The following is a 24,630-nucleotide window of genomic DNA, read 5'->3' on the forward strand; positions in this document are numbered from 1 at the left end:
AAAATGTGTAAAATACATCACTAACTTTGTATTCTCTTTTTCCTAAAATGCACACCCGCATTTATTATAACTTTTGTTTACATTCTTCAATTAAAGGGTGAAAATAACAAAAATTGTATTTATGTTTTTATATATCCACGCCTTGATAAAAATGCTTTGCTTGTTTTGGCAAAGGTGTCATTCCACCGTAACTATAGATGACTTTCTCATCAAAATCACGTTGACTTTGACCAATTGTTTCCTCATTTCCGTTGACTTGTTGACTTTCATCTGGTCGTTGCACAATTTTCCCATCTTTGATGTAATCTAGTGTGAACATTACCTACACAAATGAAATGATTAATAATATTATATAAGTACAACTTCCAAAGGTAAGTGAGAGTATATGTTACAAGTCAATTACGCATAGTTTACCTGCTTTATAGATAATCTTAATCGCGGATCCTTACACACACAATCTAACGCTAATTGCACCATGTTCACCATCTGATTAATGTCATATTCGATTCCTGGATCAATCAACTCGGAAAACCTTTCTTCTTTTACGAGCGAATTAGCCTACAAATATAGGTTATCATCAATAAGTTTTTATTTATGTGGTGTAATTTGCATGATTATGAGCATAAAAGTAATGAAGCTACCCATTTTATTAGACTTTGTCCTTCTAGCCGTGTGTCGGTTGGACTCAGGCCTGTAATTAGATGCAATAGGATCATTCCAAAGGCATAAACGTCGGTTTTGGTAGTGGCTTTCCCTCTTTCTCTATATTCGGGTGCTAAATAACCCAATGTACCGATTATGCAGTGGTTGGATGAGTTACGTGACTCGTTTTTCTTGCTCGCTAGCCCAAAACCTGCAATCTTTCAAAAAAAAAAAGAACAAGTTATCAAGTTTGCTTGTATCATCATCTAATATTAATAAATCTTGCCCATTATTTAACAAATGAGATGATTTAGGTATTTTAGTTTATTTGACTTGGTTTACTCGAATTATACACTACATTAAGATGGGTCGTTCTCAAGAAAACTTGTTAACTTAGAACGAGTCTATATGTGCCACAACCCAACACCATCCATCGCCAGTATATGCCTCGACCACCTACAAATGGATGTCAACGACATCACAGTCATCAGTGGCGGACCCGTGAAAAAATTTCACAAGGGTCGAAAAGGGTTAATGTTAAAATTTCATAGGGTCAGCCGGGATTTTAACATATATATGCACCTTTTAGAAAAATTCTATATGGGTTGGCCGACCCCTACACTTATATTAGTGCAGGTCCGCCACTGATGGTCATACTTCATTGTCTATTGCACTAGTTGTCACAAAATAGAATATAGCGTGTCATTTTGATACTTTTTTTTCTAAAACGGCCAATTTCAACCCACACGCATTTTGGTCAGAAATCTTTTGTGACTTCAAATAGACCGGTACTTTCTAAAACAACCCATTTTAAACCGAACCAGTTTTGCGAGGCTTAGGTATTCGTGTATAGTGTACACAATACAAGAAAGGATTGGTGGCTTACCAATGGTTCAAAGTCACAAGCCAACCATATATTTTTGGGGCGCATATCTCCATGAATTATCTTATTCTCATGCAAATAGTACAATCCTCTACATGCACCAATGGCAATTTTAATCCTTTCTGACCATGCTAAAGGTATAGAGTTTTGATCTGTTATATCATGTAACCAACCTTTTAAAAACTAACATGTGAAAATAAATAACAAATGCACACATACTAGAAAAACAACAATCTTACGCGATAGATGATGATCTAGCGAACCATTGCATGCGTACTCAAATACCAACAATCTAGCGGTTTCCTCCAAACATGTTCCTAACAACATGATCACATTCTCGTTTCTTGTTTTTTCAAGTGCTTGCATCTCTGACGTGTACTTCTTCATGTCGTGTTGCACCTTAACGATGACTCTGAGTTTGATACCTCTGAGGAACCCATAAAAAACAAGCTCGTTTTCTCCCCGGTAGATCAAGTTTTCAGATGAAAATCGATTCGTTGCATCCACAAGCTCCAAATAGGAAAAGTTTCTAGGTTGTTGCCATGCATCCTCCAACCTTGTGCTAATCAGACATAATATATTAGTTAAGAGTTTGTTGTAATTATCTTTACCGTAATAACTACAGAAATTACGAGATATGGTATTATTATGTATACTTTGTACGTAATTATCTTTATTGTACACCTATAAATAGTTTAGAGTGAACTGCGGTTTTCGTCCTTGTAGTTTGTCCAAATCCGCGGTTTTAGTCCAATAGTTTCAAATTTGCGATTTTCGTCCATGTGGTTTCATTTCACTTACAGCTAAACCCGAATTTACTAATCTCGTTAAGTCTGGTCGTTAAACCCATCATCGTGCTCTTCACGTGAGGGGTTGCTTTGTATTTTTTTTTCCCAAAATACAACCCAACCTCTCATGTGAGGGGGCTTGCGAATTAGAATTGAGGTTTATTTGGGGAGAAAAGGGACAAAAAAACTGCCCTTCACATGAAATGCACGATGATGGATTTAACGACTAAACTTAACGGGATTAGTGAATTCGGGTTTCATTGCAAGTCAAATGAAACCACAAGAACGAAAATCGCAAATTTGAAACTATTGGATTAAAACCATAGATTTGGACATAACACATTGATGAAAATTGCAGTTTACTCAATAGTTTATCAATAATATATAATACCTTACAAGATTTTCACCACATTTTGTACATTGCTTCTGCTCAAGTACTTCTACTATCTCCTCCGAATTTGGTGATAGGGTTATAACATGATCACTTGCAGCTTCTCCGAGAGAAATTTCCCGCTCTTCCCCGTTTGTTTCTATGAGCGTCGACATGTGATCACTTATCGTGTCATCTTGATTATTTCCTTGATGAACATGATCACTTGCAGCTTCTCCGAGAGAAATTCCCCTCTCTTCCCCGTTTGTTTCTATGAGCGTCGACATGTGATCACTTATCGTGTCATCTTGATTATTTCCTTGATGAACATGATCACTTGCAGCTTCTCCGAGAGAAATTCCCCTCTCTTCCCCGTTTGTTTCTAGAAGCGTCGACATTTGATTTATCGTGTCGTCTTGATTATTTCCTTGCGTTATCCAATCGCTAAAGCTATTCCTTGTACTCGTGGAACTTGTACCTTATGTTTAAACAGTGGTTTATGTTCTTATTAGTTATTTTCTATATAAAAGAAATAAAATCCAATAAAAGTTAAAACTAATTCTATAAATACTTACATGATGATCCAAGTTCAATGCTAAACAAATCTTCAGGATCATTCTCTGCTTGACTAATTGAATGTTGGTTATAGCGGTATAATATACGTGCCGTTCTTGGTAGCCTTGGTCCTCGTATTTGTATAATGTCATCGTTTCGTTTGGTTGTCGATATCCCACACGAAAGCTTCTCTAGGAAATACGTCTTGTCTTTCTTCATTATTTTCCTGGAAGATTCACAAATGTAAACTCAAAAAGGGGCAATTTCATAGAATAGTAACGAAGTTTCAAAAGTGTTTCGATTAGGTCACTCAACTTTGAAAAATGTTCCAATTAAGTTACTCAACTTTCATATTTTATTAAATTAAAGGTTTCAACATGTTTTTTTTAGCTTTTTTCTTTTTTGTTTCACGTAGAAAATCTTTTTATGTTGACGTTGAGTGACGACGTGAATTTTATTTTTTATTTTTGAAATTTAATATAATTAATGTTTTTTTAAAATTTTCTAAATTTAAATACATATATTGCAAATTCCGACCCCCACATCTTATCTTCCATTTCTTTCTTGACGCATAAAAAAATCGGTGCTCTATTTGAATAGTGACCCGGTTTAGAAAAAATATGCATGAGTAAACTAATTGAAACACTTTTGAAACTTGGTTACTATTCTATGAGATATTCTCGTTTAAAAACAACATTTCAAACACTTTGTAAAACATAAGTGAAGTATATGAAAGTTATAGCTTTACTCATCAATAATAACCACCCATGTTGCATTGATTTCCTTGGATGCTTCTACCACAACATTCTTCAGTATAGGTCCAGCCACCACTTTGATTTTGAACTCAACCTATAACACATATGTTAACTGACAATGGTTATACATAATTGTCTTTAATCATGCTACCAAGTTAAAGAATACTGCATCTGATTACCTCTAGCATTTCGTATAGGTGTGACACTTGTACAAGTTCCTTATCCTTGTCGTACTCTTTCTTCTTCATAGCAATTTCATCATCGATAGCCTTTTGATTTACACCAAACATTGAGCTATCAAGTCTCATCATGTATCCCACTACAAATACAAAGATTTATCTCATTTCGGCATCCGAAAATTTGGATCATCAAATTAAACCTAAAACTTTAATTAATAACTTAACAAAACCGGTTATTGGTTAAGATGTAGACATGGGTATTTTGATCCTTTTAGCAAGATATACAAACCACAAGTAATGTTAATCATTATGTAGGAATGTTAACAAGCCAAGCCGAGCCGAGCCTCAGGAGCTATTTGAGGCCAGTTTGTGAAAAACCCAAACGAGATCAAGCATGAGCTAGAGCATAAAAATAAGTTTGTTTAATAAAAGAGTCCGGGCTCGAGCTTCACTTATCGAGCTTGAGCTGACTCGCGAGTCTAAAGGCGCCTATTATCTACATAATTTATATTTATAATATATTATATATAGGGTTTGGATAAAATACAAATAAAATTAACGTGCTAATTGTGTGAATCAAGTAGAGTAAGTAATTACATCATAGAATAATTACATAATTATTCTATGATGCAAGTACATAAATCACAATTAGCACGTTAATTTCATTTGTACGTTAAGTTTTCCCACATATATAATACTAACTATTATATATAAAGTTATGAGAAAAAACTAAATAATATACATTATTTTTTATACAAATTATAAATGAAATATATATATATAAATAATTATAATTATAAATATATTTAAAAATTAACTAATAAATTATAAACGAGTCAAATTCGAGCTTGAAAAGCTACTCATGAGCCGATCTTAGGCTTTATAAATAGTGCTCGAGCTCTCTATTTGTAAGTCAAACGAGCCGAGCTCGAGCCTAGTCAAGCTCAGACTCAGCTCGTTTACACACCCGAGGAATAAGTACTAGGAACATACTAGGATGTTGGATTTGATGAACAACAGACAGAAAAATAAGCATATCTCCAGGCTTCAATGAGAACTTATCAAGAACCAATCTCACACAGTTCACCCTCACTCCTCTAGATGCATCATGAGCCAACACCACCCGTTGACTATCGCGTTGACCATCCATTGATGAACTATAACTCCAAGCTATATATATGTTACTGAAGTATAATATCAAGAGTGCAACTACCGAAGAAGACTGTACAAGTCATAGATGCAGTGATGTGTGTAACCAATCAATTAACCTCCCTAGGAACGAAAGAGGAGATAAAGAAAAGAGTGTTGGTGGTTAAATACTATAAAATAGACGTTGGTGATTCCTAGGAGAAAGAATTAAGGTTTGATGTTTTGTTGAAATATTTAATGATGCCACCTATGAATTTCTCTTGCTAATCGCTTTCATTTTTAGTCTTAGGATTCTTCGATAATTTTATCACTTTAATATGCTTCCATGTCTCGCTAATCGTTATGTCCAAAATAGTTGAGACCAAACAAAAATGTGATTATAAATAGACCCAAACTTGTGCAATGTGACAATAAGAACATGTCTTCAAGGTAAATATCAAAAATTTGTTTTCGGCTGTAGATTTGTATGGGTTGGGCCTAAGATACACATGCTCCTGATCCATTACGTACAGTATTCAAAAACGGTTGGCCCACGGGCCTCCCATATCTTTCCTTCCGTTTTACATTCCACAATCCACCCCTCTCTCCTTCACGGCTGTCTCCCAAATATTCGTGTTGTAAATGTTCTTAATAAATTACAATGCATGGAAATGAAATGTTATAACTAAACTAAACTAGTTACAAGAAACTAGAAAATGAAACGCTAAACAGGGCTGAAGATTCGTGTTTGACACGAGTCCTGTAAACACACTGAGGATCTCCCAATAGTCGACGGACCCTCAGAATGCCACACATGTGGTGCAATGCAAGAATAACAATCCGGACAAGAGTGTATGAATTGTGAAGGGCAAAGTGCGTCAACGAGGTTTCACTTGGTGCGGCTAACCTAAAAGAGAAATCATTTATCAACTCATGTTCTTACACTTTTACCAAATATAACCACAAAGGGTCTTTATATTCAAACACCATCCCTCTGGTGTCTTAACAACTTTATACGGTTCATATAGGAGCTATACGAGTCATATAGCCTTCGAATGATTGGCATATGCACAAAGAGGACATGATGACAGTTTTTTCAGTATATACAGACCGTATAGGCTTCGTGGTTCATATAAACTCTCATTCAACATCTAACCTATACAAGTTATAATGGAGCTATACAACTGTAGCGACGACAGATAAAAACTTTAAAGGTTTCACCAAAGGTTACAACACTAAGTAAAGGCATTAAACACAATTCATCACCCTTACAACTTCTATCTAATTCGTCATGTGTTTATACGGCATTGAGCGACTGTGCTTTTATAACAACAATATTTCAAAAGCTAAATTAACACGAGTCAAAACATCTACATCATTAAAAGAATTTATTTTAACATCTACAGTTCAAAAGCTTAGCTGACTCATATAGGTGTCAACCAGAACGGATCGTATTACAACATTTAGAGAGTCGGTACCCCAAAACGCTCATGTTGTTTGTAGGTTGGTTAATTAGTATGAAGCAAAATTTGTACTTTTAATTATGTGTTTTTATTTTTTAACCAAGTCGGTTGTTATTTACAATATTTTGTATTTTTTTAAGTAATGCAAAAAAAAATCAGCATATGCGAGCCAAATAGAGGCTAGATGACTGGTATACGATACAAGAAAACATCACCTGACACTCTCTGACATAAACTGACATAATTCTAAACTTACACGAGTCGTAGAAGGGCACTTAGTGTCCAAATAAGTGAATAACCAATGTGGTGTAAGAATAACCCATACTAACCAGGTATTAACGAACTACAATTGTACCCTACGTATTATTGTGGTCACAATAGAAACACTCTAGAGAAGTCCATTATTTCAAGGAAAATTGGTTTTTATTAGCCCTAACTATTGTCTTTTGGTCATTGTCTGTCCTAACTAACGAATTGGTAACTGATGGTCCCAACTTTTAATGTATTTGTTCCTAACGGTCCGCCGCTAACAGAATCCCAACGCTGTTAGTTTCAGGTCACCGGAAAAACGTTTTTGGCCGGGAAAGTCAATTTTTTTTGCCGGAAAACACCACTTGAACACCGCCACCAATTGACTCACCGCCAACTAACCACCATCACTTAAGCACTATCAACTGATTCCGACGATGGTTCTAAGGTTCCGGCGACCTCAATAATTTGGGTTTTTACTAGAACCAGGTTACTAAAGGTATAATACAAAGTTAGCATGATGTTTGGGACAAAATTGTTGAGTTTTCGGGAAAAAGTTGTGTTTTCCGGCAAAAAAAACGTTTTTCCGACGACATGAAACTAACGACGTTAGAATTCAGTTAGTCGCGGACCGTTAGGAACAAATACGTTAAAAGTTAGGACCGTCAACAGCCAATTTGTTAGTTGGGACCGACAATGACCAAAAGACAATAGTTTGAACCAATAAAAACCAATTTTTCTTATTTCAATTCTAGACATTACAATTCAGACATATATACACATCTTTAATTCGCTCACTACTGTTGAATTGCCTACCTCTGCACTATAGATAATTAACCAAACAAAGATATACATATTTTTATTTTTATTTTTGCAATTTAAATAAAACCACTAAAATAAATAAAAAAAACATGACATCTGGATAACTGGATAATATTTACTTCTTTCACCTCCGCCTTAACGGAATTGATATCTCCGCCGACCACCGCTCCACCACCGAGTCTCTATACTTATACGGCAGCACCTGATTCCTCCCTCGCTTTGACTTCACCACCGGCGACGCCTCCTCGAACTCGGCGTACCACTCCGCCTCCGCCGCCGCCGTCCAGCATTGCGTCTTCCGTTTCACTCCTCTAACCGTCGCCGTCGCCTTGCTTTTACTCCGTCGTAACGGTTTCGGTTTCAATTCGGGAACGGAATCTTCCGCGTGAATTAATTCCGCCGCTTCGATTAATAAACTTAAATAACCTCCTTCATCTCTAGGTTTTACTCTACTATTATTATTATTATTATTATTATTATTATTATTATCAACGCTAGAGCTATGATCTCCTACATGCGAGATCTCGGAGTCCTCAACCGCTACTTCTGACTCAATAGCGCACCGATCGTTCTTCTTGAAGAGGTAGGTCCCAGCAGAGCCCAGTTGGACCCGCAAGACTCACCTTGAAGAGGGACGTCTGCGCAGAAACCAACTGGATCCGCAGGACCAACCATGCTCAGAGACGTGACGTCCTTACGCGCAGTACGCAAGCTGTTCCCGCAGGAAATGCCTCCCAATGGTGAAGGACTCTGCCTGTTCCCGCAGTTGCGGATACAAGCCATCAGGGAAGGCCACCCGCGCAGCAAGGCTACACGCACAAGGCACTTAGCTCTCAATCACTCAGTGTCACCTGAGGGAATGAGCAAAGCCGGGAACAATCCCGCACAAAGGCGGGAGGGGGAATACTCCCGCCCAACTAAGCCAGTCCGTACGATACGGGAAGATCTTCTGTACTGTACCTGACGAGGTATGGGCAAAAGATCTGACTAAAGATACGACAGCTTATTGACAACAGTATGGCGAGCAGCATGCTCCTGTACTGTATGTCACTATTAGCCGCTGCCTACTCACCAACTCCTGTCATACCACGTGCATAGCCGGCAGTTGGTGGAAAAGGAATAGTACACAGCAGGCCTGGTCACTATCAGCCGCTGCCTACCCACCAACTACCAGCAGGGCACGTGCGTAGGCCACTGTTGGTGGAACAGGAATACTATTGCAGCCGGCCACACCTCCTTGGAAACCTACCTTCGGCTATAAATACCACAAATGGTATGATCATCTCATCTTAACATATCTTATCATATTATACCTGATATCTGCTCTAGCAATCTCTTAATATACATTTATATTTAAAGAGCAATCTAGTCTGATTCTCACGCCGGAGGGTGGTCACAAGGAAGAACCCCCCCTTCTCAGTGACAAGCTCACGGTGTCTGTTTTGCAGGTTATCAGAAGAACCATCTTTTCTGGGTCTAACCCCTCGTGGGAAACATCTATCTAACCCCCAGGTTACCCGTAATCTGCCCGGGGTCCGGTTAGTGTTTCTTCATTGGCGCCATCCGTGCATAAAAGCTAGAACTTCATTTCTTTTCAGTTTTTCAAACTTCTGGAAAGATGGTCAAAGAAATTCCGGTAACCACAACCCCAGCTACTGGGGGGAATACCGGCTACACAGTTTTTACAAACACTACCCCGGTTACCCAAGCCGGGGCAAGTGAAGTAAATTTTACGAACACTACCCCAGTTACCCAAGCTGGGGCAAGTGCAGTAAATAATCGCTCACTGGGATTCACCGATACCCAGTTAGAGAAACGAACAAGACTCCCCCGCCAAACACTCGATGAAGTTAAGGCATGAGCGGAGGCACGTCAGAGGGAATTCCAAGCTGAGTTGGACGAACGCTTGCGTTCCGTCCAACAGGCTGACGAATTCGAAGAATACTTGGACGATGACTCGGAGGAATCCGACACCGACGCGAACCCTCGCCATAGGGCAAAAGGGAAGCGTAAGGAAACGGACTCCCAACCGAGAAGGCATTTTGGAGAAGCCTTCAAACCAAAAAACACAGGTGGAAGTCCACGTGACTTCTCCAAAACATTCAGACCAAACGTTGCAAATGCGGGAACGTCCAAATTTGCAAGGGACATTGCGGAAGCAATTGCCCCAAAAAGTGCCAAACAAATGTCCAGCATAGGCACATATGATGGTATATCTGACCCAGATGATCATTTGAACAGATTCATAGCGGGGGCAACCGTCAGTAGTTGGACGGAACCTACGTGGTGTTACATGTTCCAAATGACGCTTGTCGGGGCTGCTAGAGCGTGGTTCGATCGTCTACCGGTCAACCACATCTACGACTGGGCAGACTTCCAACAGAAGTTTAGCCAACACTTTAGCCAGCAAAGAAAGTATACCGAGGAGCAATGGACAATCCTCAAATGCATTCGAGAGGAAGATGAATCTTTGCTAGACTTCATCACTCGCTTCAACTCGAAGAAGCTAAGTCTGGGTAACATTAGCGAAGATCTTGTTCGCGCTGCTTTTATTCAGGGCGCGAACGACCCAGAGCTCATCCGCACCTTAACGGGTAAAGATGGCATGCCATCCACATGGGATGCCATCATGACAGCAGCTAAACGCTTTGCGGAAACGGAGAAGCAACTGGGTAGAGATCTCCCGCAGAGCACAAACCTCTACACCCAGAAAACAAGAGAAGACAACGTCCTTACCGCCCGATTAAACAAAAAGCGGAAGCTAGGCATTTGGCAGTCAAGGGTAAACTTTTACACCTCATCCGGCTTGCAACATCGGTTAGGCGGAAGGGATAACGTACGGTCGAACCAGAACTCCAGATGGACGCCACTCACCAAAAGCGTCACCGAGATATTCGCCACTGAGGAGCTCCCATGGCCAAAGGCTCCAATAATCCGACATCGTCCCAACGCTGATCGGAGCAAATACTGTGACTTTCACAGGACAAAAGGCCACAACACTGAAGAATGCATAGACGTAAAGGACATGGTCGAAGCATTTGTCAGAGATGGGACGCTCGCGCACCTCGTGGCGCAATGAACGCTGAGCAGGCTGATGCGTGTAGAACCCCAGCTGGGGAAAACACGAATAAAATTGCAGCTTCAATATGGAGACTACATGCTGCGTGAAGAACGAGATCCCGAACCAGGTATCGGCTCGATGGCACTCCCATCCCAACAACATGGAAGGGAGCTCAATTACACAGTTTGCATGTAAATCAATTCCAAATTTGTAAAGAAAAGGCCAAGAGCCACTTCTAATGGAAATGATTCTCCTTAGAACATCGACGCTGATGATTTTACATTTATACTTTTATCAACACTGATGCCGGTTTTCACCGCATACATAAGTGTGAAAGTCGTTGCATGGGGAAGGCGGCAAAACCCGCATAAACCCAAAAAACGGCAGACCTTCACGCAGGTCAGTTGAAGGGGAAAAGTTCAGTCATCCTACTAAATGAAAGTGCCGGTCTATCCGCATGAATCATGAGAGGAAACTGAACACTAACCTATTAACAACCGCGCGTCGAACGGTTAATTTATTCAACACGGATATGCCGGTTTTCACCGCATAAATACGTGGAAAGTCGTTGCGTGGGGAAGGCGGAAAAACCCGCATAAACCCAAAAAACGGCAAACCTTCACGCAGGTCAGTTGAAGGGGAAAAGTTCAGTCATCCCACTAAATGAAAGTGCCGGTCTATCCGCATGAATCATGAGAGGAAACTGAACACTAACCTATTAACAACCGCGCGTCGAACGGTTATTCAAAACAGAGAATTTCTAACAAAAGGATGAGGAAAACCTACACGCAGGTCAGATATAGGTAAAGTTTAGCCATCCTACTAAGTGCAAGTGACGGTCCTACCCGCACAATCACGAAAGAGGAAGCAAAACTTCAACCTATTATCTACCACGTTCAAAGGTTAACTTATCCTAAACACTTAGAAATTTCAAAAAAGGATGAGGAAAACCTACACGCAGGTCAGATATAGGTAAAGTTTAGCCATCCTACTAAGTGCAAGTGACGGTCCTACCCGCACAATCAAGAAAGAGGAAGCAAAACTTCAACCTATTATCTACCACGTTCAAAGGTTAACTTATCCTAAACACTTAGAAATTTCAAAAAAGGATGAGGAAAACCTACACGCAGGTCAGATATAGGTAAAGTTTAGCCATCCTACTAAGTGCAAGTGACGGTCATACCCGCACAATCACGAAAGAGGAAGCAAAACTTCAACCCATTATCTACCACGTTCAAAGGTTAACTTATTCTACACTTGGAAAATTGCTAGTTTAAACTAAAGTATGCAAGTCATAACGTTTATAAAGCAAGGAATCCAGAGAAAGTAGCGGTTTACCCGCACAAAGATTTATATTTCACAATGATTCATTACAAGAATGGCCGGGTAACTACCCACCTACAAGAAAATAAATCTATACAAGATAAATCTATCCTAGCAGTGGGAAGGGATCTTCAGGATCAGGCTTCAGGGCCACTTCCACTTGGACCAGCACCATCAGTAGATCGTGGCAGTTCAAGGAAAGCTTTAAGGATAGCTAGCCCATCATCAGCAGCAGCAACTTGGTTCACCTTCTCCACCACCGGATGCGGGAAGGCGGCATACTGATTCACTGCTTGGTCGTAAACAGCTTCAGTATCAACATTATACAAAGGGAAGTTGGAAGGCGGGATGCCTTTCTCAACGAACCCTAAACCAAGCAGGAAGCCGGCCTTTTCCCCATCCTCATGAGAAGCGTTGAGGGCTGCGCTCATAGCATCATCATAAGACGTCTCTGAGAAGACCCGATGCACAACCTACAAGAAAATATACAAGTATCAGAACCTTTTCTATTTACAAAGAAAAGCGTAAAGACATGAAAAGCATACCTGAGACAACGCTTCTCGAAGAAGCCATTCCTTGGCAACCAGAGCTTCTTGGAGGGCAGCTTGAGCTTCGTTTCGAGCGCGTTCGGCTTCACTCTTGTTGAGGTTGGCAAGCAACACTTCTTTAGCCGCAGCCTCTTCGACGCCCTTTAGCTTCCGCTCAGTATGGTCAAGCACCCCCCTCTGGTCCAAGATCTCCTGGAGCTTTTTGGCGTCTTCCATCGCCAAGGCATCATGAGCGTGCTGGAGAGCCTCTAATTTGGCTTTAAGCTCTTCATTCTCCACGCGTAGAGGCTCAGCAACAGCTTCAGCCTTGGAACGGGCCTCGAGCCGGGCCTGAACTTCAACCTCGAGGGCCTTGAAGGCCTTCTCCTTTTCCGCAGCAGCTGCGGTAAGCCTTTGGTTCTCCTCCCGGACAGCCCGCGCCTGAGCTACTTCTTTAATGCGAGCTGCTTTTAACTTGTCGTTTTCACGACAAAGCAGCTCGACGCGCGGCTGCATCCGGGCCAGGAGAACCCGAAGCTCATTGGTTAGCCTACCCTCCTGGTAGCTAGCCATGGCTTCCCCCAACGCACCACTGGGAGCAGCGTGACGAGCCCACTCCACGCACTCCACAGGGGTGCGAAGGGTTGTTCCTCGGCGAATGTTCCATCGTGGAACATACACTTCATTGGAATCCGACACTGCAAAAAACATAAAGCAGTTAGGAAAATATGATAAAAAAATATATAAAATGGGCCAAAAGAACCCTACGCACCTGTAGGGTCAATAACAGGCCGATAGCCGCCAAACCCATCGCCTGAACCCAAGGGAAATCCGTCCAAGAGGTCAGGCAGATGGGAAGGAGGCAGAGATTGGAGAGAAGCCCCATGCATACCTGAAGGATCGGCCGTCGTTGCCGATGACGGAGGCATGGTAGAAGCCGCCGCGGTCGCCGCCGCGGAATTCGCAGCAAAAGTAACCGCCGGCTCGGTGAAAGATGCGGTAAAAATAGCACTCACAGCCGGCGGTGACGTCATCACAGCTGGAACAATCGGCTCAAAGGAGTGAGCAACTGAACCAGCGGAAGCAGGCGCAGGCGCCTGGGTCGTCGCCTCAGGTACGCTGACCAAGCCTACCGTCATAGGCGGAGGGATACTCTGCGCTCCACCCTGGAATGCGTCAACATCCACGCCTGCACAAAGAAGATAAGCATTAATGATGGAAAACTATGAAGTTAAAGATAAAGGAAGTTTGTACTTACGGGTTTTCTTGAGCCTAAATGTACGGACAGGCGGGGATGAACCCGATGGAGCCGGCCTCTTCACTCCGGTCACCGTTGTCATCCTGGGCTCTCCGGTGACAGTTGTCACAGCCTCCGGAATGGTGGTCTTATCACCACCGGGATTCCCCGCCACCTCTTCGCTCTCGGTCTCCGAATCAGACCGAGGCGCCGGATCGGCAGTGGAGGCCACCTTCTCCTTCCCCTTCCCGCCGGCAGCCTTCTTCTTCCGCACCAACGGAGGACCATCTGCGGATTCCTCATCAGAACATACGATTAGAGGAATTCCAGCAGAGGTTTCAACATTGAGGGGTCGAGGGTCGAATAGCGCCTTACCTGGCCGCCTGGCGCTAAGGATCTCGTGGCCTAGCGGATAGACCTCCACGAACCGATCCGCCGTTTGTTCTAGGATGGGCAACTCGTTCTCGTCTAGAGCGCGAGTACCCATCCGAGCGGGACCATCAGCCTCCCGCGGATACATGAGCGACTGCAAGTCGTTCCCCTCTGAAATAAACAGGAAAGAAGATTAGAAGAAATTCTAAATTAACAAAGGGAAACAGAGCATACCGTAAGGAACAGAGTTCGAACCGTATTCGAGGACGATTGGGATCTTTTGCGCATCCGCAGCCTTCCACACCCGGCTCATCCCCAGCATCACCATCCCGGACTCCGCAAACCGGTAAACCGGAGATTGGACTCGGGATATCTTCGCAAACCATTCCGCCTCCTGGTAGTTGGAGGCGTGAAGGCTGGGAAGTGCTTGCCCATTCTTGAATTTCATGGCAAGGTGGATGGCGCGAGCGGAGATGTAGAAGAACTCCCGCTTCCACGAGCGAAGACTGCGCTCGGTTGCGCAAATCTTCAAACCCTTAATCCGGGTTATCAACGTATACCACCCCTGGATGCACCTCCAAGAGTAGAATGTCATCAGGCGGTCAACATAGGGCTCAATGCCCAGAATCCGGCAAACCCACTCGAAGTGGCGAACCTTGGCAATCGCCATCGGATGCACCTCGGTCAGGTGCACACCGTGCCTCTCAAGGACACGGTAAACAAACTTTGCCAATGGGAACCTAAGATTCCCATAGACAAAGAATGCAGCATATACCCCGATCTTGCCTCTGGGGGCATCGTACACCGTCTGATGGGGTTCAGGAAACTCAGGCTCGAGAGACTCGAGCATGAACTTCCTGACGACGTACTGATACAGATCGACAGGCAGAGCACACTGGCACTCGCCAGCAGTACTCTTGTCATCGGCTGTAGATTCGAGATCACGTGAAGACATCTTGCAGAAAGAAGAAAACGATTTCAAGGGAATGCTCGACTGAAAAGATGAGTATTCGCCGGAAATCGTTTTGAAGATGAAGAGAAGAGTGAAAGTGTGGATTACAAAGAACCCTCTCCCCCTTTATATACTAATCGCAATTAATGCGATGAATTTAATGCGGAAGAGAGAGAAATCGAAGGTGCAATGAAACTATGACACGTGGCAAAAAGCAAGCTGGCAACAGCTGTTGAAAGGACGCGTACCATTAATTTCGCGGCCACGCGCCCGAAAAATCGTGCCCACGCGCCTGAAAAAGCGTCTGGAATGACCATGTACTGTCACGTCACCATAACTTCCTGCACGTCCTGACACAGTCAGAAGAAACCGTCGCACGACGTTTCAGAGGTTTGGACTGTTCTTATCCATTCACCAACTCTTCGAATTTCAAAAAAAATTCAAAAAGATTCAAAGGTAAGCGGGAAAATACCCCTTAACTTGGCAACCAAGTAACCGTAAGACGGATGCGGGTACAGTGTTAAGGCAAAACCCTTCACATACCTAGCACCCGCAGGGAATTGAAGCCAAGAGTAACTTGGCAACCAAGTAACCGAAAGACGGATGCGGGTACAGTGTTAAGGCAAAACCTGAGGGGTCATATACGAGTTATATATATGTTATAGAGGCTAACATATTGATATTTAGGCCCCAGTACGTTTAAAACTCTTTAAACGAAAAAGGTTTCGTTTATCGATACGCTATAAGCTTAAACGCAATCGTTAATATCAAAACGAGCATTGTAGCATCCGTTAAGCCGAAAAAGATTTATAAAACACTTATATAACATGTTCTAAGCAATCCGTGAAAATATTTTGGAATTTTACAACGATTCAGTACGTTTTTCTTATTTTACAAAACTAGGCTGAAAAACACTCGTTTTCGCGCTGGTTTTCGCACTTGAACTAGTTTTCTTGCGAAAAACCGAACCCGAACTAAATTTTGGACTGAATTTTACGCGTGGCACGAAAACCGAGGCACCATTGGGCCAAAAAGAGGCCCGATGGGCCCTTATAAGCTAGCGACCGCAGGGGGACAGCCCACCCCCCCTTCTAGTATCTTTTATATAAAAGAATATTTTGAGATATTTTGTACCCAATTTTCCAGAGAAAACTTACCTTTGCTGTTCTTCTTCATCAAGCTTCATCAAAACCCTAAGGTAAATAGTGATTTTCCTTGATTTTTAACCATGATTAACATAGTTTAACCATGAAAAATTAATCCTTGATTAGTTTTAAACATGTTTAACCATCCAAAACCATAAAAATCAAGTAAAACCATGTTTTGATGTTAAACATGTTTACAAACCAGGAACATATACTTTTTTGGTCAAAAACGCGGATTAGAACATGAATACAACGTTTTTACGGTTAGAAAGTTCGGTTTGAACCCAAAACCGAAACCCTAATTATCAAGGCTGTCATATGGATGATTTATGCTTGGTTTGATGTTATATGATATGTAGATATACTGAGTTTGCAACCCGAGACCCGGAGAGTCGTTTAAGTTAGCAAAACTCATCGAAAACCGACAAGGTAAACCCGTAACACTCGTTTAAGGGCTGTTTAGTACTAGGTTGTGACGTGCTTGTTTTTAGCTTGTGAAAATTTTTAGGGACATTAGGGATCATATAAATGAGTCCCTGTTCAAATTTGGTAATTTTTCGATAAACGGAGAATATTTGGTGAATTTATTTCCGTTTATGAGCGTTTATTTGGGAAAACTAGCTAAACATATTGAAAAATTATGAAACTTGGTTTTGTAGTTTAATATGTGATGGTAAGATCACTGGTAAAGTTTGGGGATCATTGGAAATGCCTAAGTATCGTTTGTGCAATTATGGTTTAACCGAATTTTAACAGCCGAAAAACGCACAAAAAGGCATTTTTTCAAAAGAATTAGGTTCTGGAGATTTTGCAGGGGCTATTTAATAACATTGAGGCCATTTGTAAAAATTATCTGATTTTTCGGAGGTCGTTTGATATGAACGGGCCATTTATTACACGATTATAACTTATTAAATGAATTTTTATAAATAAATAATTAATCATAAAATTTCTGAAAATATTTTTATAAAATTCTCCATGTCTTAATGTATTTTTAAAAAAATTTACATAATTTATATATAAGTACATATTTAGTTATGATTAATCAAAGATTTAAATTATAATTGTTTTAACGAAACCGGCAGTTTTGTGTTTAACGGACTGACTGGTATGTCAAAATGTCAAAAGTGGCCAAATATCATATTTTTGAATGATATTGATAAAAACGAACTTTTTACGACAATTCCGGATAATTCGGGTGGATTGTGCGCGTTTTGTATAATCAAACCCGTGTGAAAACGGAAACGAACCCTGCGATTAAACCAGATACCGAAACCTTAAAATTCTTTCATAAATCAAATCATTTTATCAATCAATATATTTACTTAAGTTTATGTGATCTTACCTAATCCCGAGACGCATAAACGATCAACTTGGCTAGGCTCGGGAAACGGTGAAACTGAGCCAAATCCAGTTTTAATCTTTTCATAGTATACAACGTCACAATCTAAGACTATGGTCATGCTCTGGGCCTAACAGCTGTACCCAGATTATCTATACAGCCCGACTTAGCTTGAATACTGTACTAGTATTAACGATACGATACCGTTTATAGGAATCAGGCTATAAGCGAGGCACCTGACTTGTTGATACGTAATTTCCGTGCGAACTACGATAAGGTGAGTTTCACGACCCCCACTTTCTAAACTGTTTTACGAACTTTTGGGGTGAAAAGCATGTTTACATATACTTATATACTTGAAAACGTGTGATGATGTGGATTATCTAAGTACTAACACTTGACAAGTCCCCACAAACACAAGTGATTAACTTCGTGCCGGTGACGTGTGGATAGTACTATCGGTTTGACAAACCCAACTGACAGGGCCGGAGGGGTATGCCGGAACATATGTAAACCCAGTTGCACATTGTCATTATATTTTTACATACTGCTATGTGGTGTTAGACATAGTACATACTTGGGGCAAAGTGGCTGTTAAATGCCAACGGGAGTGCATGGGCAGTGGAGGCCATGCGTTATAGCTCGTTTCGGTTTCACTTGTGGCTTAGTATAATACATCATACACATACATATATACATACACACTGTAAACTTTACGAACTCGTGTACTGATTTCGTTGATACTCGTGAAACTTGAAACTCACCAACTAGACATAGTTGACCCGTTTTAACATGCTTTTCAGGTAAAGCAAAAATGGAATCATTTGCTTACGTGCTTGGTGTTAGAAGAAGAGTTGAATAGCTGTGAATAGACGCAGATATATAATATTAAATAAAAGCTCGTAAACCGGTTATGTGATTCTCATATAGTTTGTAAACATAGTACCAACCCATGTAATATGATGTAAATTAGTTTGTGAATTTCTTTATAAACAATGTTGTTGATGCCAGTGTTATCTGTTACATTCCCGTATTACGCTTCCGCAACTACCTAGTCGGGGTGTGACAGAAGTTGGTATCAGAGCCATTGGTTATAAAGAATTAGGATGTCCCTTAGGATACCCTAAGTAACCTTAGGCTCGATTAACTCTGGGAATAAAATAATATTAAATAATATACACTGATGATTCTCGTGATGAACGCGAATGGACAAGTGGGTTATTATGGTCCGGAACGTAATAACGGACTTGTTTGTACGAGGAAATTCGAGAAGAGGTCGATAAACAATCGAATAGGTAAAAACTGCAACATAAGTGTATAAAATATAATAATAAATAAATATCTGTGTATATAAACGATTATTTGTGCTTATGTGTATAAATACCTGCATGTATTTTACTATGATTAATATAGAAGGATATTATTTTTATTACTAACCATTGTGCAGGAATGGGTCAAGATCTACTGATCGTTTATCTAATACCCTACCAACATGGTCTGAGGAGGAGGAGGAGGAGGAGGATCCAGAGGAGGAAACGGGGGAGGAATCAGAGGAAATGGAAGAAGGTTCCGATGCGGTAATTCCCACGAGGTACCCTCAGGTCAACCCGACTTATCGGGTTACCGTTGTGACACCTATCCCCCTAGGGAATCCCCTAGGAATGTTGTATGACAGGGAGCTACTAGTGCTTATCATTCACCTATTAGAGCACCCAGATCCCCTACTCCACCCGTACAGCATACACCAGCACCCCCACCCACCATTAGAAACCGTCAGACCGCTCGTATTTCAGTGCGCCCACCTGAGCACACCTCTCCCCTACCTCGATCTACGTATCATAGGGGAGAAACATCACGTGTCCAGGTCACTGAGATACCTATTCCTACTTGGGGTTTACCCGCCCCGGTACCCGAGCCAACTCGTCATTCTGATTCAGCATGGTTGGGTTTAGCGACTGATCAGCTTTTAGAACAATCACATTCGATAAATTACCTAAACCAGCATAGACATGATATGCAAGATCACATGTGGTACATGCAGCAAGAAATCAGAATTGTGTAAAGATCCAGTGCTCACAGCCACGGGCGTCAGGATCGGGCAATGATACTACTAGGAGTATGTTTAGCGGTTAATGCAGCCCTAGTGGCTGCTGTTGTTTGGTTATGGCTTCATGTTACAAAGAATGGATAGGACATAGTAGTATAGCCTTATGTATATAGTCTTTTGATATCCCAAGCAGCATTTTGTTACAGCGTGTTGGGCTGACTTGGGAGTTGTTTGTGGTTTAGTACTATTTCAAGCACTGGCCCTTGTCGGGTTAAGTCTACATGTCACTTAGTGACAAATTTTGATACGCATATACAAGCGCTGGCCTATACCAGGTTAAGCCTATGCGCTAATTTTGGATGCATATGTACAGTAATGATTATAATTAATACAAATGTGTTTTCTTTGGCATAGTTGTGTGTTGTGAAATTGTAATATCGTAAAGTTGTGCTGGTCATAGTGAAACGATATTGATTATTATATAATTTATTATTTTATAGAATGGCCCCGAAGAAAGCAAACCCTTTGTCTGAGGCAGAAGTGGCCGCAATGATTGCTCGTCAACTACAAGCAGTGATACCAACAATTGTAGCACAAGTCACTGCAGGCATACGTGCTAACAATACTGTTAATCAACCTACGAGCACCACCACGGCCACTGTTAATACACCTCCGCCGGACACTAATGTAGCCCCGGGTGTTACTACCCCGGTGAATACTGATAATGTCATAAATAATAATAACACTCGCCCAACTATGAATGTCACTGGGAACCCAGAACCTATTGTGCACCCTGATAATATCCCGAACCCAAACCCTGTACCGGTTGTTAACACAACTAATAATGATAAAACTCGGACCAATACCGATAATAACAATAATAATAACCGAGAACCCCCACGTCAGGAGTACTCATATAAACAATTTATATCATGTAAACCGATTGAGTTTAAGGGTATTGAAGGACCTAGCGGGCTGGTCAAATGGATAGAAAAGACCGAATCAATAATTAAAATCAGTGAGTGTCCACCGAACCGCGTGGTCAAATTTGCTACCAGTATGTTTCTAGACCAAGCGCTGATGTGGTGGAATACGGTAGTCCAAATAAGGGGACAAGATGCTATTAATCGTATGTCATGGACTGAATTAAAAACCCTCATGCTAGAGCATTTTTGTCCTAAAAGTGAGATTCAGAGGTTGGAACACGAGTTATGGAATCTGGAAATGAAAGGAGCGGACCATGTGGGATATACGAATCATTTTAACGAACTATCCCGCTTAGTTCCGTGGTTAGTTACACCGGAAGCGAAGCGAATTGATCGTTATATCTGGGGACTGACCCATGCTGTGAGAAGTATAGTGAATTCAGTAGCCCACCCGACATTTGTAGGTTCCTGGCGGATCGTACACGGGATGTCGCTAACAACGCAGGTGCGGAATCCCTGCGTAGGTAGATACGAGTGTAGAGTATGTAGAGATCGAACACACAAGCAATAAACCAAACACGTTATATTGATAACAAACACGTGACCCGAGGTCACTATTACAGACAATGACACGTAACACACGAAGTGAACAGCTGAAACGAAAACCCTAAACGACCAACTCTAACTGTTTCGGCTGAAACAGTATATAAACATGACAACTTCGCCATAGGCGAAGTTGTCAATAACTTCGCTGATTCAACAAGTTCGCCAGAGCGAACTTGTTGACAACTTCGCGTGTTACAAATATAAACATAATCAAAACATAATTGCATTACAGACTCGATTACAAATGCTAGACTATGAACTACTGACACACATGTACCAACAGACTCCTCCTTGGCAGTAGCTTCATATCTTGATCTTCAAATCTTGAGTCTTGTAATCTTGCATCTCTACGCATGCGCCCCTTCTCTAACACATACCGACACCACCCGTTGATATTTCCTAGCTTGATCCTTCCAAGCAGGAATGTAGAAGATCTTCTTCTCGTTGAGCACTTTCAGATCAGCCTGCGATAGATTAACAAGATGCATCGGGTCGTAAACCCGAAGTACTTCTTGTTCATCCTCATCTTCCATTACCGCCTCAGCTGTCTCACAATCCACGTACCACCATTTTAGATCTTTGAGCACGTCCTTGGGCATGAACTTCATCGGTACTTCTTTAAGGCACCGGATCGGTTTGTATTTCATGACCATCCAAGGTTTTCCATCAACTCTCAGACCTCTATCCTTGTCTTCGACAAGTTTCCCCTTTTGTGGTTTCAGTAGCTCAAACTTTTTCTCTTTAACGCACTCTTTCCACACGATCTTCGCAATGATTCTAGCCATGTTGTCTTCACTTCTGTTTATCAATCCCAATCTGGCTAAATCTTTTACTTCACATTCTGGCAGTGTGTTTAGAGATCTCAACTTTCTCTGGAAGTACTGAATGCCATCGTATCTCTTGATCACGAAGAGCCGCAGCTGCTCGTCGTATAACCAGCAGATAATACCTTTCTTGGCTTCCGCGTATCCCTTAATATTGTAACTTTTTCTGAACATCTTAGGGACCGCCGGCTTCTTCGTCTTTACGAACCAGTGGGCACAACCCTCCTTCCATTTCGGTTGTTCCTCCCACTCAGCATCTTCCTCCGCGTTCTCATCACCCAACTCTGATCTCTCAACCTCCGGAATCTCGTGTTCCATGGAGTCATCAACAATCTCACCTTCCTCTAACACGTTTTCAACCGTAATCTGCTCTCCAATCCTCTCGATCTCATCAACTGGCAGCACATCATCTTCAATCATAAACTCATCATCCTCCTCATCCAACTCTTTCAATGCGTCGATAACATCTTCAACATCAGCATCATCATCAACCGCTACCACGTCGTCACCAGCTGCATTTGTAGACTCCCCCTCAGCTGTGGAAGCCCCAAGAGCCTGAGAGGTTCTTGGCAGCTCACCACCTGCACCTTCCGGTGCATTGGGATCATCGTCATGATCTTCTCTCCGTTTCGTCCTCAACTCATCTCCCCTACAAGTCTTCTCCCCCTGAGATGCCAAGAATGCCTTGAAGGCATCTATTACTTTTCCGTGTTCAACCAGGAGGGCTGCTTGTAGTCGATTGGATTCCACTAGGCTTTGAATGGTCTTTGTCTGATCAGCAACAATCCGCTCTAGTGATGTAATCCTCTCGGAATCTGAAGTAGGCGTTGGAGTTGGCGGGACATCAGCAGCAGAAGTGACCGCAGGTGGTACACTTGGTAACCCTGCAGTAGTAGTGACGGTCGACTCCACAAATCGTGCAACCACCACCGGTGTAGTAAGCGATTGGGGTGGTAGAGACACAATTGCTGGGGCCGACGTCTCGACAGCAGTAACCTGTGCTGTGGAAGGAATAAGAGACATACCAGACAAGGCAGGTGGAGCAAAACGTACCAGCCTCGAAGATTCTCCAGCTCCGGAACCCATACCTGTCCGTTCTCTTCGTGAACGTCTGAGCACAATCTGCACTGCCTCCTCTTCATCAACTTCGTCCTCATCCTCGTCTACAGTTCTCGGCCTCTTTCCCGTAGTTCTCTCCCGAGACACCATAAGTCGTCTCGCTTCAGCAAACGTTTCGTCTAGATCGGAGTTAGCTACCGAAGTAACTGCTCTAGTAACATCCATAAACTGAGGACCCGAGACATCCATATCAAACAAACCATGTCCGCCAAAGGCAGCATCAAGATCAACGTCTTCAGCAGTAGACACAGCAGGAGATACCGCAGCTGGCACAGCAGCAGAGGCAACAGTAGATACAACAGGCGCAGCTGATACAACATGTGGTGCTGCCGCCTGATGTGGTTGCGGGTCTCTGAACTCGTCCCCTCCTGCAGGAACATACTCCGGATTGATGAGATACCCGAATAATGGAGTATGCCTGGGACGCAGCTCAGGCTTGCTACGAGTGCTCGAAGTGCGGCACTGAGCAAAGATACGTTTCGTCACGCATTCGACGTATCTAATCGGGCGTCTCTGCGGTAGCGACGGAGCGACATGATTCAAAATCATCTGTAAGAAACGAGGATACATAGTGAATCGCTCGCGTGCCACAGCCCTTCTCTGACGATCGATCTCGTAGAATATCAGCTGACTAAAAGAATATCGGCGGTTGTAAGTCAGCGCTATCATGGCTGACTGCATCGTCGCGCCCATCCCATCTGTTCCTGCCTTCCTGCCGGACATGCATACAATCAATACATGCATCAGGAAGCGCCATTGATCCAGCAAAAACCCTTTCCTCCTCTGCGAGTCCCCCAGCGGACCCGAATAACCCATCCTCAAATAAGCTCCATCACGGAAAGGAGCTACGAACTCCGTTGGGTCATCTCTTGTTTCTTCACCGAACTGCAGAGCCAACCGTATATCTTCCGAGGAAAACTGTATGTCATGACCATTTACGGTTGCTCGCATCACCGGAGGCTCAGGCCTGCAATCATAGTACACTGTCTGCCAAAAGTCTTCAATGTTAGGCAGAGAAATGGGCAGTGTATTTGTGATCGCATGAAAGACTCGATTACAAATGCTAGACTATGAACTACTGACACACATTTACCAACAACATTAGAAAGTGTTGTATCTCAAACGGGTGTCGTTACTTTTGATCTGATGAGAAGTGGAGTGATAAGGATGCCAGGTGAAACAACAAGTTTAAAACGAACTGATTATGGGACAAGAATGCAAGGAAACCCTCAAAACAAACGGGCCCGTCCGAATACCCGAAGTTATTTCATGACCAGTTCTAATGTAAAACAAGAGACCTATAAAGGGACGTTAC

The 24,630-nt window shown here is 42.2% G+C and overlaps 1 protein-coding gene, 1 long non-coding RNA gene and 1 pseudogene across 3 annotated transcripts in view; all 3 read right to left on the bottom strand.

Annotated features, from left to right (window-relative positions):
- Positions 1 to 24,630, bottom strand: part of LOC143562977 (putative nucleolar protein 5-2) — a 169,214-nt pseudogene that overhangs the window by 75,950 nt on the left and 68,634 nt on the right. The window lies entirely within an intron of this gene.
- Positions 105 to 2,770, bottom strand: LOC143562953 (uncharacterized). The gene is made up of 3 exons (XR_013140581.1): positions 2,705 to 2,770; positions 1,529 to 2,087; positions 105 to 860 (listed from the first exon to the last, which is right to left on the bottom strand). It is a non-coding gene; the product is annotated as an uncharacterized LOC143562953 (long non-coding RNA).
- LOC143562967 (uncharacterized) lies at positions 3,983 to 5,651 on the bottom strand. Its single transcript, XM_077050625.1, has 3 exons — positions 5,166 to 5,651; positions 4,173 to 4,312; positions 3,983 to 4,087 (listed from the first exon to the last, which is right to left on the bottom strand). Exons 1-3 carry the CDS (start codon positions 5,320 to 5,322, stop codon positions 3,983 to 3,985), a joined length of 402 nt encoding a protein of 133 aa, XP_076906740.1. The 5' UTR covers positions 5,323 to 5,651.

The sequence above is a fragment of the Bidens hawaiensis genome, unplaced genomic scaffold (genome assembly GCF_021521415.1).
Source record: "Bidens hawaiensis isolate Kalapana, Puna unplaced genomic scaffold, B.hawaiensis_p1.1 tig00021185_1, whole genome shotgun sequence".
In the NCBI taxonomy this organism is placed as follows: domain Eukaryota; kingdom Viridiplantae; phylum Streptophyta; class Magnoliopsida; order Asterales; family Asteraceae; genus Bidens; species Bidens hawaiensis.